At 39.1% G+C, this 16103-nt stretch overlaps 2 protein-coding genes across 3 annotated transcripts; one reads left to right on the forward strand and one right to left on the reverse strand.

Moving 5' to 3' along the window:
* Positions 1 to 266: 266 nt before the first annotated feature.
* LOC310950987 (tumor necrosis factor receptor superfamily member 5) lies at positions 267 to 9349 on the reverse strand. 2 transcript variants are annotated; one of them, XM_083919043.1, is made up of 9 exons: positions 9062 to 9349; positions 8742 to 8849; positions 7221 to 7367; positions 7033 to 7126; positions 6648 to 6724; positions 4456 to 4563; positions 3194 to 3241; positions 1889 to 2038; positions 267 to 491 (listed from the first exon to the last, which is right to left on the reverse strand). In XM_083919043.1, exons 1-9 carry the CDS (start codon positions 9135 to 9137, stop codon positions 292 to 294), a joined length of 1008 nt encoding a protein of 335 aa, XP_083775169.1. In that variant the 5' UTR covers positions 9138 to 9349; the 3' UTR covers positions 267 to 291. The 2 variants fall into 2 exon arrangements, with proteins under 2 accessions (XP_083775169.1, XP_083775170.1); XM_083919044.1 differs by lacking the exon at positions 3194 to 3241.
* Positions 9350 to 9952: 603 nt separating this feature from the next.
* Positions 9953 to 16072, forward strand: c1s.2 (complement component 1, s subcomponent .2). The gene is made up of 11 exons (XM_083918649.1): positions 9953 to 9983; positions 10275 to 10473; positions 10559 to 10739; positions 12737 to 12862; positions 13122 to 13315; positions 14033 to 14183; positions 14294 to 14409; positions 14503 to 14584; positions 14677 to 14811; positions 14908 to 14982; positions 15072 to 16072. Exons 1-11 carry the CDS (start codon positions 9970 to 9972, stop codon positions 15878 to 15880), a joined length of 2082 nt encoding a protein of 693 aa, XP_083774775.1. The 5' UTR covers positions 9953 to 9969; the 3' UTR covers positions 15881 to 16072.
* The last annotated feature ends 31 nt before the right edge of the window (positions 16073 to 16103 follow it).

Consider the following 16103-nt stretch of genomic DNA (forward strand, 5'->3'; position numbering starts at 1 on the left):
ACTCAAGTACAGAGCTGTACAAGTGTTAAAAAAAAGCTTTTTGTTGCATTTACACTGTTGGCTTCAGTGTAAATGTGTCACAGAAATATCACATCACTTGAGCTTCTCAGTAAAGTCCTGCAGGGGGCGGCAAACCTTCAGCCACCTTCACCTCCTGAAGATGAGACCCTCCACTTTTTTTTGTTTAAAAAAAAATATAAATAGATCCAGTTTAAGGTTTGAAAACTAGTTGCAGCCCCTCCAAGCTGGAGAGGGACTCTGAGCTCCATCAGCATACTGTTACAACAATGTTTACTTGATTGTGTCGCCACACCACTCGTCCTCCTGCGGCTCTGAGTAGGTCCTGAGGAAGTTGCCGGTGCAATATCTGGCACTTCCATTGGTGTTGCTGGGTTCAGTGAATGAGACCGAGGCCTTCAGTGGGGTGATAGGAATGCTGCTGTCCATGCTGTCCACACTGTCATGTTGGCTGCAACTCACCACATTATCATCTGAGGAGGATAATGAAATCAATGTTCAGTGTGACCATCCTTCAAAGTAATGCTACATCAAACATGCTTTGCAGTGCTCTTTTTGTGATATTTATGGCCATCATAATGTAGCTGAAAGCATTAATGCGCGTGGAAAATCATTTTAGGCTGGCATGAGCAAGAAAATGGACATTATGAGACATTTTTCTCTCTAAAATAAAGATGACTTATAAACTAAAGGGTAACACCAACAAAGTGCCTTTGAAACTCTGGTGGGATGAAAATCCAGTCTACCAAAAGATATTCTCCTATTTGGTGTTTTGATGATGCCGGCATAGAGCGCTGTCTAACACAAATGACAGAGGGCCAAAGACCCCTTAGCCGTGGGAGCGGGCTAATAATGTTTCTCTCCATCTCTGCTCTCCTCCATTGCAATGGAAATTAACGTATAGTTTCCTACACAGACGCTGATGATCAGCAGGCTTTAAAAAAAGGGCTTCATATTTTGATTTTCATCAGTTAATCATGGATAAAGTAGTCCCTTACACTGGGAGAAGAGGAAGATGGTGAGAAGAATTGGGGGTGAGTAGACATTACATGCCAGAGACCCTTAAAATTATAAGTTGCATATTAAATTGGGCCTAACCGCTCGGACGGCCTAAAGCCTATAAACACAGCTTTCTATGGTGCATACAATACCAAGATATTACAGTGATCATTATTAATGTATTCATTAATTTTAACATCATATGTTCATATTAAACATACATTTTTGGAAGGCACATTGAATCCTTCAGCTCAATTGTATCTGTGGATGGCTACTTAAGGCTACCTTGCCTATAAGTTATTTGTTTGTTATCTTACAGATTTATCTTTGCTAATAATATGTTGCATTCATGTTAATGTGAATTTTCGGAAATATCTTTAAAAAGAAATGTTGTAAAGATAATCAAAGTGGTTGACGGACTTAACTGCCATAGGCTAATTGCTGTACAGTAAAGTGTGGGAAAACAACAATGCGCATGCCCAAAACAGATTACTTGTTGCCCCTCTGTAATTTGATTGGCTGTTTGCCAGTGTTGTCGTCATTGTGTCGTAATCGGACACCGACGACATGAGAGAGAAGTTAGTATTTTGAACTTTGTGGATTATCTTCTGCCTCTTGAAGAAATATTTGGGCTTTTGGTCACATAGTCCAGCCCTAAGTGCCAGCCCATTTAAAACCCGGAAAAGACAGCACTTATATCATAATATGGCATCCCAAATCTAAGAGGGTATCTTCTCATATCAGATATAGAATATGTCCCTGGGTTGAGTCCAATTGTGGACCTTTGTTGCATCTCTCTACTATCAGAATATTTCATAAAGGCATAGGAAATGCAAGCACAAAAACATTTGATTGAATGAGGAGTTCTCACCTGGGTTAAAAAGTGGTAACTTGAAGTCTTCCTCAGTGCAGCTCTTTTGGCAGTGACCATTCAGCTCAGTGAAGGGTAAAGGCAGCTCTAGTGAAGGGACCGGTGCTGCTGGAACCACGTCAACCAGAGTAATGTGAACACTGGAGCTGGCTGTCAAACACAGACAGTATCACAAATAAGGTAAAACATGAGATTATTTAGTATCAATGCCACAGGGAATATCTCCTTTAATTAGGGCTGGGTGATAATTCAAGGGGATCATTTATTGTCTTTTTAAAGGAATCCATGTCGTGAAAAAATCCCGTTTGGATTTTGTGATAAACAATGACGTTTTGACAATAAAAAGCACAAACATTTACTCGAACTTCCGAAACACCCTACAGAATATCATTTGAAAATTGCAGGTTGGTTTTTATGATCAATATATATTATAAAACCAAATATTGTATATATTTTTCCTGTTATTCTTATATTTTATATTTCCCTGTGTTATATTGTTCATATTTTTGTATATTTTTCTACAATGTATTGTTTTTTATTGATGCTTCTATGTTTACTATCCACTTTGCTGCTGTAATAAGGAAACTTCCCCTTTGTGCGACTAATAAAAGAATATCTTATCTTATCAAACTTTACATTACCACACAGTTCAATGTGATTAATATCAATTGGATTACTTAACCCATGATATTGAAAAAGGTGACATAAAAATGTCTATTGTGTGTATATACGGTATATTGCTATCGTTTATATCGCAAATATGTTGAAAAAGCAGCAGTCGAACTGCGTAATGACGAAATTTTCATCATTTGACGAGGCTTTACGTTCTTTGATCCTTGCACCTGCACTAAAGTTCTTCATCAAATGAGAAAATACTCAGCACTTTGCATTTGTTAAGTATTTCATTCCCACACAAGTTTACAAAAATAGGCCTTAACTTGAATTTTTTCATATAGACTATTATTGAATTACTAGACAATGTGCTACGCTACATCATGGTATATATTTTACATAGGCTCTGTATAATCATAATTTATAGATGAATAGCTTATCTAATTTAATTCATCCAGTTTTTACTGGTTACTTTTATTCAAAACAAAAGTATACCGATTGGCCCTTAGATGGCACTATAATCTCTTAAAATCTAATTCTCTGCCTGTGTTTGAGATGTGAAATATGTTTCTAGGGAACGTTCTTGTTCATTCATAACAAACCTGTAAAATTAAAATGTACCACAGCTCAGTTTGACTCAATATTAAAGTGATACTCCTCCTCTATCGTAGCTTTTGATTACGAAACACTCACCTCCTGTAGACTTGAAAGGCTGCTCTAAAAAGTTTTTTTCCTTTTTCTCTGTGAAACAAAGTCAGATTTGTATCAACAGCAGTTACAATGGAAGCCACCATGAATCAAAGCTGATCTCAACAACTCTCTCTGTGACACTGTAACCTTTTACAACAACGTTTCAGTCCTACAGCGAGTAGAGTGCCGCAACTCCAGACCCTCAGGGGCCCCAAAGAGCCCGTATTCATTGTGTTTCAGTGCGTTTGTGGTAATTGCCCTGCATAGTTATCTGTCTTGTCTAGCGGCCTTGTAGAGGAGCCCTGTGTCAAAATAATTATTGTGCATGCTCTTAAATAAATTTGGGTCTAACCAAATGACAACTGATCTTTGCCCCGGTTCCCCTGAAAGAGTGAATAATAAGGCACAAATAAAAATGCTAATATAAAAGTACAAAGTGCTTCAGTTACCTAGTTACATTTTATTGAAATGACATGTAATCCTTCTCCCTCATTCATATTGCATTTTACAGTGGGAAAAAAAATCCAGAATATATCTTTTATTTCAATAGTTAAAGCCCATTCTTGGTGTATGAGAACTGGAGATTTCTAGTTTCCTCATCACGTTCGAGTTGCATACTGGAATTAGTTGTGAAGCCCTTCTCTCAAAAAATTTATTTTATCTGTAAATTCCAGGATTGGCACATTGTTTCACTGGAAATACAGTAAATGTCAATGAATTACAACACAGCGTCAGCCAAAACAATCAGCTATGGGTCTGTGTCACAAGCGTAGGACCTGTTCTCGGTTTGAGTTGGCTGCCTGTGAAGTGTGCGTCACATTACCAAATAACTGTGTCAGGCATAAAATGTACAGGATGTGGTTTCCCCATTCAGTTTGTCGTGCTTGCCAAGCTCGTTCGGCATTAGGTTACACAGCTTTATGCACTTCTTTTTAAGTTAATGAATTCCAGGCCCCACTTGTAATGAGTTCAAATGAATATAAGAAAATCAGGTTTGTATATTTCATTTAACTGTACACAATAAATTGACTGTGAATGAGGCAGTGGGGAGATACTGTACGTGTGAAGGGAGAAGAGCAGTGACTATCAAGTGTACACTTCAAAGCAAGTTGTGGCTAGCAACACGCACAGTTACTGTCAGTGAGTGGGCATGCCTGCACGCTGCTTCGTCGCCTCTTCGGGAAGATTTCTTTTTGAAAGAATGAGAACAAAAGTGTGTGCAAAGCAATGACGAAACACCCACACATGTGACGTGTTGTACACACCGGCTTTGTATGACTTGCGTTTTGCCCTCCAGCAGATGAGACCAAACAGGACGAGTGCGGTCAACACGAGTCCTGACCACAGGCCTGCGGGTAATATCCAGGGACAATCTGATAAACAAAGAGAGGGGATTTTAGAGGGACCCAAATCCATTTTAATTAGGGTTTCCTTCTTACACAAGTAACTTCTGGGAAATAAAGTGGGAGCGAGTGGTTACTGAATACTCTTGGTACAGCATTAATAATATTATATGGTAGTGAATAAAATGCCTGTGAATAAAGAGCCGACTCAAAGGACTTTTGGAAATTTCCTCAAGACTTTGGAAACTGTTTTTTTTACGTTTACATTTCTATTTCATTACAGCATTGGTAAATTATGGTCACACGAGAATTATGCCAAGGAATAACCATACTAGTAACACTTTATTTAACATTTCTAAGCAGTATATAAACAGTTAAGTGGTTTATAACACACTAGAATACATTATAATGTAGTTATAAGGTGAGATTATGTTGTTACATACGTTTGTAAGTGTCTTTTTAATGTATTTTTAGCAATTATAACCCCTTATGAAGCATCCATAACTGATGTTTAATAAATGAATAAATGCTTGATAACATGTTGTATGACGTGATGATTCACAGGTGAGTTTAAAATATATACTATTTTTTTATACACAGTATAGTTATAGTCATAAAATTACATTAATAAACACTAAAATGTCCTTATCTGCTGATAACTTAATGTAATGCTTTGCATACTACATTTCAGTACTATATGTTATCATTGTCTCCTCAGCACCTGTGGTTGGAACAGATTTTTTCTTTTATGAAAACGTTTTGTTTCCCGGTAAAAACGTGTCACAGGTACATTTTCCACCTGTAAGATCTGAGGCAGAAGTTACAAATGTACCTTGTGTGTCTCAACAGTTATTTGACTGGATTAACGGAAACTGTTTCAGTCACTGATCTCACTAAAAATTAAGACTTTGATAACTTCAGCGTAAAGTTCAGGAACACGCAAGTAGGAAAAAGTTGCAATGTAAGCGTTTTTTCTAAATGCACGTTTTTTTTAAATGATCGGGGACTCACTTTTATCAGCATGTAATGTCTTGAGTCCAGTTGCTATAATTATCATGTTTACATTTAAAAATGTGGTGGAAATACACACAGGGTATCTTCATCAAATCCCCCTGTTCTCACCTTTTCACCTCTCACCTCATAAACAAAACTCAACTTCTGTCCCCTGATGAGGTCCTTTGACCTTTGTGACCAATATGGGGTTTTCAGTTGCAGATCTTTAGAGAGCAGTTTGTTTTGCGTCAGTGTAAAGTTTAAACATAGTGGAAGGCAGTGCAGTGAAGACGCTCCAGAGATTTTTCAGCGTTCTACGGACTTAAAGGGGTTGTATTTGACATTCAGAAAATTAAAGTGAAACTTTTTTCCAGGTCTGTGTCATGGCAATATGGGTATTGTGTTCAGGTGAAGAGGCTTTGGACTGTGTCAGTGGCGGAAGTCCCAGAGGAATGGAGCCTCAAAGTTTTGCGTCATCAGTCTTCGCCGAGTAGCATCATCCAACTGATTTTGGCACATCTCTGATCGTTCCTTGGGGACTTCTGCTACGAAAACAGGCCAAATGCCATTCATCTGAACACAGATGATTAAAATGGGTAAAGTATCTGTTTGATAAAACAGCAAACAAATATTTGCTATGTAAAGATATATTGGAGTAATGGTGTCCTGAACAGAGGGCATTTTGTGATTATATTAGAGTCCTCATGTGCCACAGCACACCGATTGACGGTCGTCATGTACAGTATACCTCGGTAAAGATGTCAGGAAGGTATGAATAAATCGATACTGCCCAATTTTAATTAAAACGTTTTACGGATTAAACTAATAGTCACAGACTGTGTCTTGCTTTTGCTGTTAAAGTAGTTTGGGTCATACTTTTGCTGTCCCTCCGGACCATCCATTCTAGCATCAACCTTTTCCCTTTTGTACTACTTCTACTTCCTCTCTTAATAACTTGGTCATATGACATATTGAAACTGAAGGTCAACAGGAACTCCCTGAGTCACGCAGGATAAGAACATTCGCTACGTTGTTTTTATTAAAGCTAAAAAAAAATTTTAAGATCTGAAGCGATGATACACATTTGTAACAAAAGCCTAAAGGTGAAAATGGAGACCTACGGGATTTGAAGTTGCCACAGATGGCATCAGTTGTTGAGGTTCCTGGAGTTTTCAACACTCTTCCAAGGTCCTCACATCTGAAAACATACAAACACAAACAAATAAATATTCACATACTCTATACTGTGTCTACAACCAATTTACTTTTTTATTTTTTTGTCCCAGTATGTTTAAAAGGTTTAGACGTTATAAACAGTAACTACAGTGTGGATGAATATATAGTCACAGAAAGTGTAATGTGGATATTCTGGGTTTTGTAGATCGATGGTGTCAACTGAAACCACACATATAATTTTTGCCATGTCTCGATGGATGACTAATGAATGATGCACATAACATAAGTCAACATCCTCCCTCAGCTTTAGTAATGGAGATGCAGTCTGACCTGGTATGTGTTTGACAGGGTGAGTGGAAATCTGTTACGTTGCTGTAGGTCCCTCCTTCACATGGGGCACAGATTGTATCATTTGTGCGAGTGGCTGCAAGAAAAAAAGGAGTCTTTTCAGTTGCCAGTTTGTACTATATAATTATAATTGATTATTATAATTTATGCATTTTAAAATGAAAGCCTACCTTGAACCTTGACTCCTAAACCAAGAGGACAGTGGGTCACTGGTCGACAGTGGTCACAGTGATCACTGCTACAGTAGAAACCACCCACACACTCACACACTGTGTCCTCCTGAGCTGTACAGTCCTTTACTTTCCTCTGGTTGTTATCTGAAAGGGTCAAAGACAGATATAGTCTGTTGTGCCTTGCAGCCTGTTGCAGAGGTCTCTTCCATATGTTATTGTACCATATTTATGTTGAAGTTGAAGTTAAAGAATCTTAAGAAAGAGCATGGGCAGATAATTAGACAACATGCACCCGGATATGGGCATTAAAGCCCCCCCACCCCTCCTGCATAAAAACAAGACACCCAGACTGAAAGAGACATGCTGCCTTGTTTGTAGTTAATAGAAAATGACCACAAACGCAACTTACAAAGAGAAACGAAACGACTATAGCAAGACCAAAAATAACCCCAAATATTTAGCGTCTTTTTTATAGTAATTTTGAATCTTTCGCATCTGTTCGGTTGTTTTGGGTCTCGTCCTAGTTATTTTGTGTCGGTTAGCATCTCTTTGTAGTGGTTTTGCCTCTTGAGTGTCATTTTCTGTGTGTTTAAGTTTGTGTCTCTGATGTAATTCTGCTTTTGACTCTCTGAAAATCACTTCAAAAGCTTTGGTTCAGTTATCCAGATGGAACGATGGTCCTCTGATACATATTTGTAGTTTTAGACTACATAAATAAAACTAACTGGACTTAACGTGAGAGAAAATGACAGTTAACCTTTAACAACCTGTTTCCCTTATTGTTATTATATAAAACCTGTTATTTTCACATTGTAAAACATTGCAAGCTGGTTCAACTTGAACCCCGCCACCTTAGAAATAAGTTAACAGAATTAAACTTGAATAATTATTTCAGATTCTTCGTATTAGCTGTGGATAAAACAAAACTAACAGTTTCATTCACTGAACTTGAGTACAGATTCGAAAGACTTGAGATAGTACATTTTCTCTCACAGTTAAATTTGCTTTCCCTCAGCCTCAGTTTGAAAAGTCAGTTTTTCATTTGACACATGTTTTACTCTGCTGTTGCAGTTTTGTACCAGATTTAGTGCAAAGACAGCACACACAGCTGCACACTAACTTTGTTTGGGGGTTATTACTGTCAGTGTTGTTGAAATCATCTTACTCCACATTGGCAGTATCCAGCTCTTCATTGACACACTTGGTATCTTTCAAAACTCCTTCACTAATAACGTTAGAAAAGTTTGGCTACACAGTTATGTAACAATTGACTCCACATGTAGATTAGTGGGGTTTAATGGGTTCAAAATGGAAAAAGGAAGATGTTATAGAAGTGGACTTGTGATGCTGTTCAAACGAAAAGACAATTGCAAGACAAATCTATTATCTCTAAAAAAGGCAGCATGGGGGGAGAAGAGGAAGGAACTGTGTTTGTGTTTGTGTTTGCGGTACAGAAAAAGTGTTTGTGTGTGTGTGTGTGCATATAGTACTGTATGTGTGTACATGTGTTTGACTTACTGGAACTGCAGTCCTTGCAGACGTTACATTTACTCAAGTGATTTTTTGTGGCGGTGTAGAGCCCGCGGCCACATTCAGCACACTCGCACTCAGCCCTCATGTACTGTCCTGATGAGAGTCGAGAAAACAGAGATATAATGATGATGCTGATTTTAGGCTGTAAGCAAAAACAGTAGTGGGGGAATGGTGAAAAGCTGAATATTTACACAGAACAGATGCACAGTAAGTACTGTGTCGTGGTTTTCACAGTCCTTTAAAGAAGTGTGTCATCCAAAAACAACGGAAATGTTAGTAACAAAAACTTTAAGATATTGACTGACCTGCAGCACAGCGATCACAGCATCTGCCACCCTTACTGGTGTACTTATCCTCATTTGTGCAACTCATATTAGCCATTCGTTGCCCATTCGATTACAATCCTCCACCTATGTGTGAAATACGACCGTCTTCCTGTACACTCTTCCTCTAAGCCTGCTCCTAACCTCTGAAATGACAGCTATTTAATGATTCTCAGCTCAAAGATCATCGCTCGCAGCAATCTCTTTTCCCTTTCTCCACTCTCTTTCTTCTGTCTGAACTGTCTGTGACTACTGATGTGTTTCCCTTTCTCACCCTGCCTTACCTACTTCTCATGCCTTTTCTAATCCTACACAGTGGAAAACCCCTGTGACCCTAATTTGCTGTTTTCCCCTCTGTGTCTTTCTCTCTCTTTCTGTCTCTTTCTGCCTGTCTCTCCTCATTTCCTTCCTGCCCTAGCCCTCTCACTGCGAAGTGAGCTGTGTGTGTGTTTCCGTGTAGCTAGAGGACCAGAGGTTGATTTTGGCACACTTAACTACACATAGCAAAACAGCACAATGAAACATTTCCTCTCTCCACTACACCCTTTCCTTTCAGTCCATCTCCATTGTTTCCACTGAACCTTTGTCCCAGTGGCTCAGGGATGCTATTGAACTGATTAACTGATTGACTATACAGTCGATCTAAAAGGTTTCTCTTTAATCTGTCTGTCCTCCTGCCACCCCACTCCACAGCAGTCACTCCCTCGTTACTGCAGACATCCTAAAAACAATCTACAAATAGATTTATAAAATGCCTGCGTTTGCAGAAAACGAGTGAGAGAGAAAGGGGGGCTGCAAGAAAGAGTGACAGAGAGAAAGTACATTATAAAATAAAGGGGAAGAAGAGAAGTTGAGGTAGTTTATTTGTGAGGAGATTTGATCGGGTCACGATGTTGAGATTAAGGTGGGTTTGAATTTTTAGCATTTTAGTACAAAAAAACGGATGTAATTATTTGCAAATCACAGGTAAAGAACTTGTAAGATGGTTAGCGAATTTGGCGTTGTGATTTTATTATTTTAATGATTTATGCTTCATCGTCTGTCTTTTTTGTGTAACTGTATTTTATCACATTTAAGTACCACCTTTGTCTTTCTTTACTTCATGTTCCTTGCTTTTTTTCCACTTCGTCCTCCTTTTCTTAACAATGTGTCACCACCTCTATTGTATTTTCTTGTGTTCAATACCTTCCCTCAGTCTCCTGCTTCTCCTGCTCTCCTGTTCGGCCTACACGATGCTGCTGGGATGGGTCGAGTCTCCAGGGTATCCCACTGGATACTTGCCCCATGCCAGTCTAAACTGGAGCAGGTGTGTCCGCAAAGGTCACACCCTCTCCATCAAGCTCATCCACCTGGACCTGGAGGACAGCAAAGACTGTGAAAACGACGCAGTGAAGGTCAGGGGTCAAGATAAATTTGAAATTGTTTCTTCCTGATGTCAGTACTGTTATTGTGCCCTCGACAACATGTTTTCTTTCTCAGGTGTTTTCAAATGGAAACCTAATCTCCGTTGTGTGTGGCAAAAGGGAATTTGACGAGCTTGAAGCCACTGTAAATCCCTTGCTCATCTCCGCCCCAGGTGGCTGCCTCACTCTTACGTTCCACTCCGACTACTCAAACACCAAGAGGCACACTGGCTTCAGAGGCTTTTATACCGATCAAGGTGAGACGCAAAGGGGGAAAGAAAGTGAAATACCGAGGTGTATTTGTGCCCATTTTGTTCCTCCACATTTCCCAGGAGAGCTCAGTTTTTACGTGCATGTATTCCATCATTGTGAATACTTTTGTAATCATATTGTTAGGAAGATGATATTTTTAGACAACAATTCACAATGGTTGCAGTTTATAGCCGTTAAAGCTGGCTGGGAAACAACTACATTGTAGAGGTTTCTCTTGACATAAATGAAAACAAAACAGTTTCCAGGGTTATTTTATCTATGGTGAGTTATTTTCCTTTTGAGGCACAATAAATGGATAAATATTGGCAAACTTAACCAAAAATAACTAAAAATAGTTGTTTTTTTTCTTAGCCAGGCTAGTTGTTTCCCTCTGTTTCCAGTTTTTATGCTAAGCTAAGCGAACTGGCTGCTTGCTACGTGACATGACAGTGGTGTTGATTTTCATCTTGGCTCTGCAAGAAAGTTAATAAGCGTATTTCCCCAAACTATTACTTTAAGAGATGGGTTTTATTGATTACTCCGTGGTCACGGCTTAGAAAATATCTTGATGAAACCCTCTCTCTCCAGCTAAAGCCCAATATAGGGTCATTATTTTTCCCCACCAGGCAGATTGGATTCAGGTTTTAGGAAGTGGACTGAAAAAAGAAAAAAGGAAAATAAGGGCTTTGATGTTTTTAGATAATGGGACCGTAATGTTGTTTGAAGAGTTAGTTGCGATGTTTGATATCTAATGTAAGCATTTCTTCAAATATTCACAAGTGAAAAACTTTATTAGATCATCTCTGATTTAGTCTTTGTCTGTTCCCCGTTATCTATTTGGGAAACAGAAAAGCAAGCGGACTGCTATGGAAAGGGCATGATCTCTGTAGCAGGTGTGAACTGTGGACAGGAGAAAGGGACATTTTTTCATTGTGTTCGGGAATGTGATAAAATGAAAGCGTTCAGGAGGGAAATTAAATAAGCTCTGGAGAATATTCTGGGCTTACATATAACACTTGACCCTGAGCTTTTAATTCTGTGTCTACAGCCTGACAAACATTATACACCTAAGAAAGATGTTGTGGCCTTGAATCTTTGTTCACTGCTTGCAAAAATAGTTATCCCACTCTCTTGGAAGTAGACCAACAAACCAAAGTTTATTAATCGCAGAGTTGTCCATAACTCTACCTCTGAAAAGATTACTTACATTATTAAAGGTAAACAACTACTCTTTGAAAACGTCTGGGGTCCTTTTATACAATATCTAGGGAATTTGATTGTAATGAATGTTGTGGGTGAGGTCTTCATGTAAGTGGTCCTCTGCAGGTGCCTATTCGAACTTCTTTTAAAACGTATTCTGTTCCCTGTGAACTATGTCTTTGAGTTTGACACAATGAATACATGATATAACATGGGAACCCATTTGGAAAACTAAATTTATTTTAATTTTATTTTGTCCTTTTCTCTTTATCTCCATTATTTTAAATTTGTATTGATTTCAATAGATATTGACGTTAAACAAGAGGTGTTTTTTAAGGCCAGATGCCTGGTGTGCTACATGTACATGTCAGTTAAGTGAATCATCATCTCCAAAACAAGAAATATAATCAAGACCATACATCAAAACCAGCCAGATACTAGAATTCATTTCTAATGAAAACGATAATAATGACAAACCTAGAGTCAAGTCAAATTTATTTATATAGCACATTTCATAGGACAAGCGTGAACTCAATGTGCTTCAAGAAATGAAAACAAAGATACATTGCATAACATAAATTAACATTGTATAACATAAAATCAAAATAAAAAAGTCTTTCTGTGCTCAGTTTTAGGTTTCATTTCCTACTAACATGTCCTGGTAGAATAAATGTACAGTGCTGATGGTGAAACCCAGAACCCACCAATAGAGTGAACAGCTCCCAAATGTCAAATATGATTCATTTAAACCGTCTTGTGTGCCGTGCTATACATCTAACCTTCAATTCATTTCCTCCCTCAGACTTCGACGAATGTGATTTCGACCCTGATAACCGATGCACCCAGTTCTGTCACAACTACATTGGAGGGTACCACTGCTCCTGTCGCCATGGTTACTACCTGGACGTGGACAAACACACTTGCACGGGTACAAATAATCTCATGATCAGGATCAGTGAAAAGTGTACAGACTCAGGGGTTCAAATCAGACAGAGGAGGACAAATCAAGGAAGGTGAAACCAAACTGAAACATGAAGTGAAAATGGGGAAATAGAGGAAGCAGAAGCAGGCAAACCAGGGGTGAAGGAGGCGAAAGAGAACAATTACATGAAAAAGAGGCTGATTGTGTAAGTCATACGATTATGTTGATTGAAATGGTGATGAAAATGAACGCTTATTTTCAACAGTGAATTGTACCAAGGATCTGTCAGGGCTGAGCCAAGGTGACATATCCAGTCCCTCCTGGCCTGCTTCATATGCAGACAATGCCAACTGTCAGTACACCTTGTCTGTGGAGGCCACCCTGCAGCTGGAGCTGCACTTCTCTGAAGATTTCGACGTGGAGCAAAGCCCTGATGGTCCATGCATAGACGCACTCAGGGTAGGTGTCGAGTTAAAATAATATAAATATCTAAAACTTCTAACTTAACAGAGCATGAAACAAATAGGAAATCCAGACAAAAGTGTTGTAACCATGGATTTGACAACAAGTACAAATCCTAAATCCTATTTTGACCATTTTATAGTCTTTGTGTTACATGTTTTGGGGGATTTTTTCCCCTTTGCGTCTAGTGATTATGAAACATATTCACCTCCCTTCCCCTTTGAAAAGTTTTATCGTCTTTAATCAGAATAGATTTAATGTGCGCTTTTGATTCAGATTTGCGAAAAAAGACGATTTATTATCAAAAGGGAAAACTGATCTAAAACATAACATTAAAAAAATCATTCCTTTTATCTTAAGTCAGTATTTAGTAGATGCATCTTTGGCAGTAATCGCAGCTTTTGGTCTGTGTGGGTAGGTCTCTGTCAGCTTTGCACATCTGGACACTGCAAATGTTCTCTATTGTTCTGGACCTCAAGTCTGACCGTTGTTTTACGGTTTTGTGTCACTGGAAAACAGAAAAGTATCCCCACAGCAGGATGACCCCACTCTATAAAATAACCTGTTGTGTCCTTTAGGATAAACACAGCCTCATGAAACTTAACAACCACAAACTAGGACACGCATACACATGCACTTTTCACCAGAGGGAACAGAGCAGAGAGGAAGTCAGGACGCATACATTGGTAGACGTTACACATGTTTTGTTTGCAGATTGAGACTCCCTCTGGGACTCTGGGGCCATTCTGTGGCCGCACGCCTCCCCCATCCCCCTTTCTCACTCACTCACATCATGTCCAAATCCGCTTCACCTCTGATGGCTATGGCACTAACAAAGGCTTCAATCTGCACTTCAAGACCACAGGTAATACTACCTTGTGACCTGTGAGACAATGGGAAAACAATATTTAGATTAAGTTTGTTGGAAACCTATCATAAATGATCATAATTGTTCTTTTCACATGTGAATTGCAGACAAGATCTGTCCACCAGTGGTGAGCCCACACTCCACTGTGACTCCTCAGAAAGCAGAATATCATCGGGGTGAAACTGTGACAGTAACTTGTGATCTTGGCTACGTTGCAAATGCTGTGAGTGTGCAGAGAACCATAACATTTTAAAGAGTTACATTGGATGTAGTTAAGCCACTGTTGAGCTAATTCATTTATCCTTTTCCAAAGTAGCAAGGCACCGAGTCCCTGTCCTCACAGTACGTGACGATATGCCACAACACAGGCGTATGGACTCCCAATTACATCTGTGAACGTGAGTCTGACTTTTTTTCTGAAAATTTGTCTTGAATTTCTAGGGTTTTTTCTCACCACTGTCTTTCATGATGTTTTTTTTTGCACGTGTAGCTGTGGATTGCGCTTTACCTGATATCCCAAAAGATGGCATCCTTCAGCTGGTGGGCTCAGATAACCCACACACTGAGTATAATGACCAGATCCAGTTCCAATGCAGCTCAAAATATTACACACTGGAAGGAGATGGTGAGTATAAGAAGCTTTTCTGATTGAGAATGTGAAAGTTTTCTGCATTTACATTGATTTCATTGTTTCAGCAATATGCTCTCTTCAATCTTTCAGACACGTACACTTGCAGTGCCAGTGGTGAATGGGTAACAGGAAGCGGCAGGACGGAGATGCCAAAATGCATTGAAGGTACGACTTTAAATGCATTTCTTAGTTTTTCCCATATTAGCCATTATTTAAATCATATGAATCTGTTCATGACTTTTTGTGTATTTCAGTGTGTGGGAAGCCTGAAAAACACCCTGCAAATGTAGGCAGAATTTTGGGAGGTAGGAATGCAAACATAGGGGAGATACCTTGGCATCTTTTGATTAAAGAGCCGAACAGAGGAGGAGCATCACTGATCAGTGACCGATGGGCTGTCACTGCAGCTCATGTGGTGGAAATGGCAAAGGAAACCTCTTTGCGCCTGTATGGTGGACTGGTAAACGGAAGAACAATATCAAATAGGTTGGCTAATGTAGTTGTCATGGAGAGTGAGAGGATCATAATTCATCCAGACTACATGAAGGGCATTCAAGAATCCACCAATTTTGACAATGACATCGCTCTTATAAGATTAGCTTCCAGGGTGAATTTAGGCCCAGACATTCTTCCCATTTGTCTGCCAGAGTTAAACAGGGGAGTGCTGGAAAATGAACAAGGCACGGTGTCAGGATGGGGGTTAGCAGAATCAAGGAAGAATGAAGATTTGTTCTTCACATCTCCCCTGTTAAAGTATGTTCATATTGGGGTCAAGTCCCTTACAGAGTGTGAAAATACACCGTACACAAAAACTAACAAGCGCATGACTTTCACTAATAACATGTTCTGTGCTGGAGCAGAGGGAAAGGACAGCTGTCAGCAAGACAGTGGAGGTCCGTTTGTTTCGCCTATGTTGGGTGGGAGCACAGAGCGTCATTATCTGACCGGCATCGTGTCCTGGGGACCCCCTTGTCAAGAGAGGCTGTATAAGGGTTATTATACCAAGGTGGAGAATTATGTAGACTGGATTAAGGAGACAATAGATGCAGTAGAAAACTCTTAGAAAGAGAAAAGATGAAAAGGAAACTGATGTTCTACTCACCCTAATAATTAATTTCAAGGCTAATGCCGATGTCTAAAATAAAAAATGTTTATGAAAGACTATATACTTGTAATCAAATGTACCAATATTAATAACATTAAGCTGTGATCATATTCACATTTCACTTTTGAATTAAAGGAATTTGCAAATCCACTGCAGTGAACGTGTGTGTGTTTTTTTAAGC

Source organism: Echiichthys vipera, assembly GCF_963691815.1.
Source record: "Echiichthys vipera genome assembly, chromosome: 8".
Lineage (NCBI taxonomy): Eukaryota > Metazoa > Chordata > Actinopteri > Perciformes > Trachinidae > Echiichthys > Echiichthys vipera.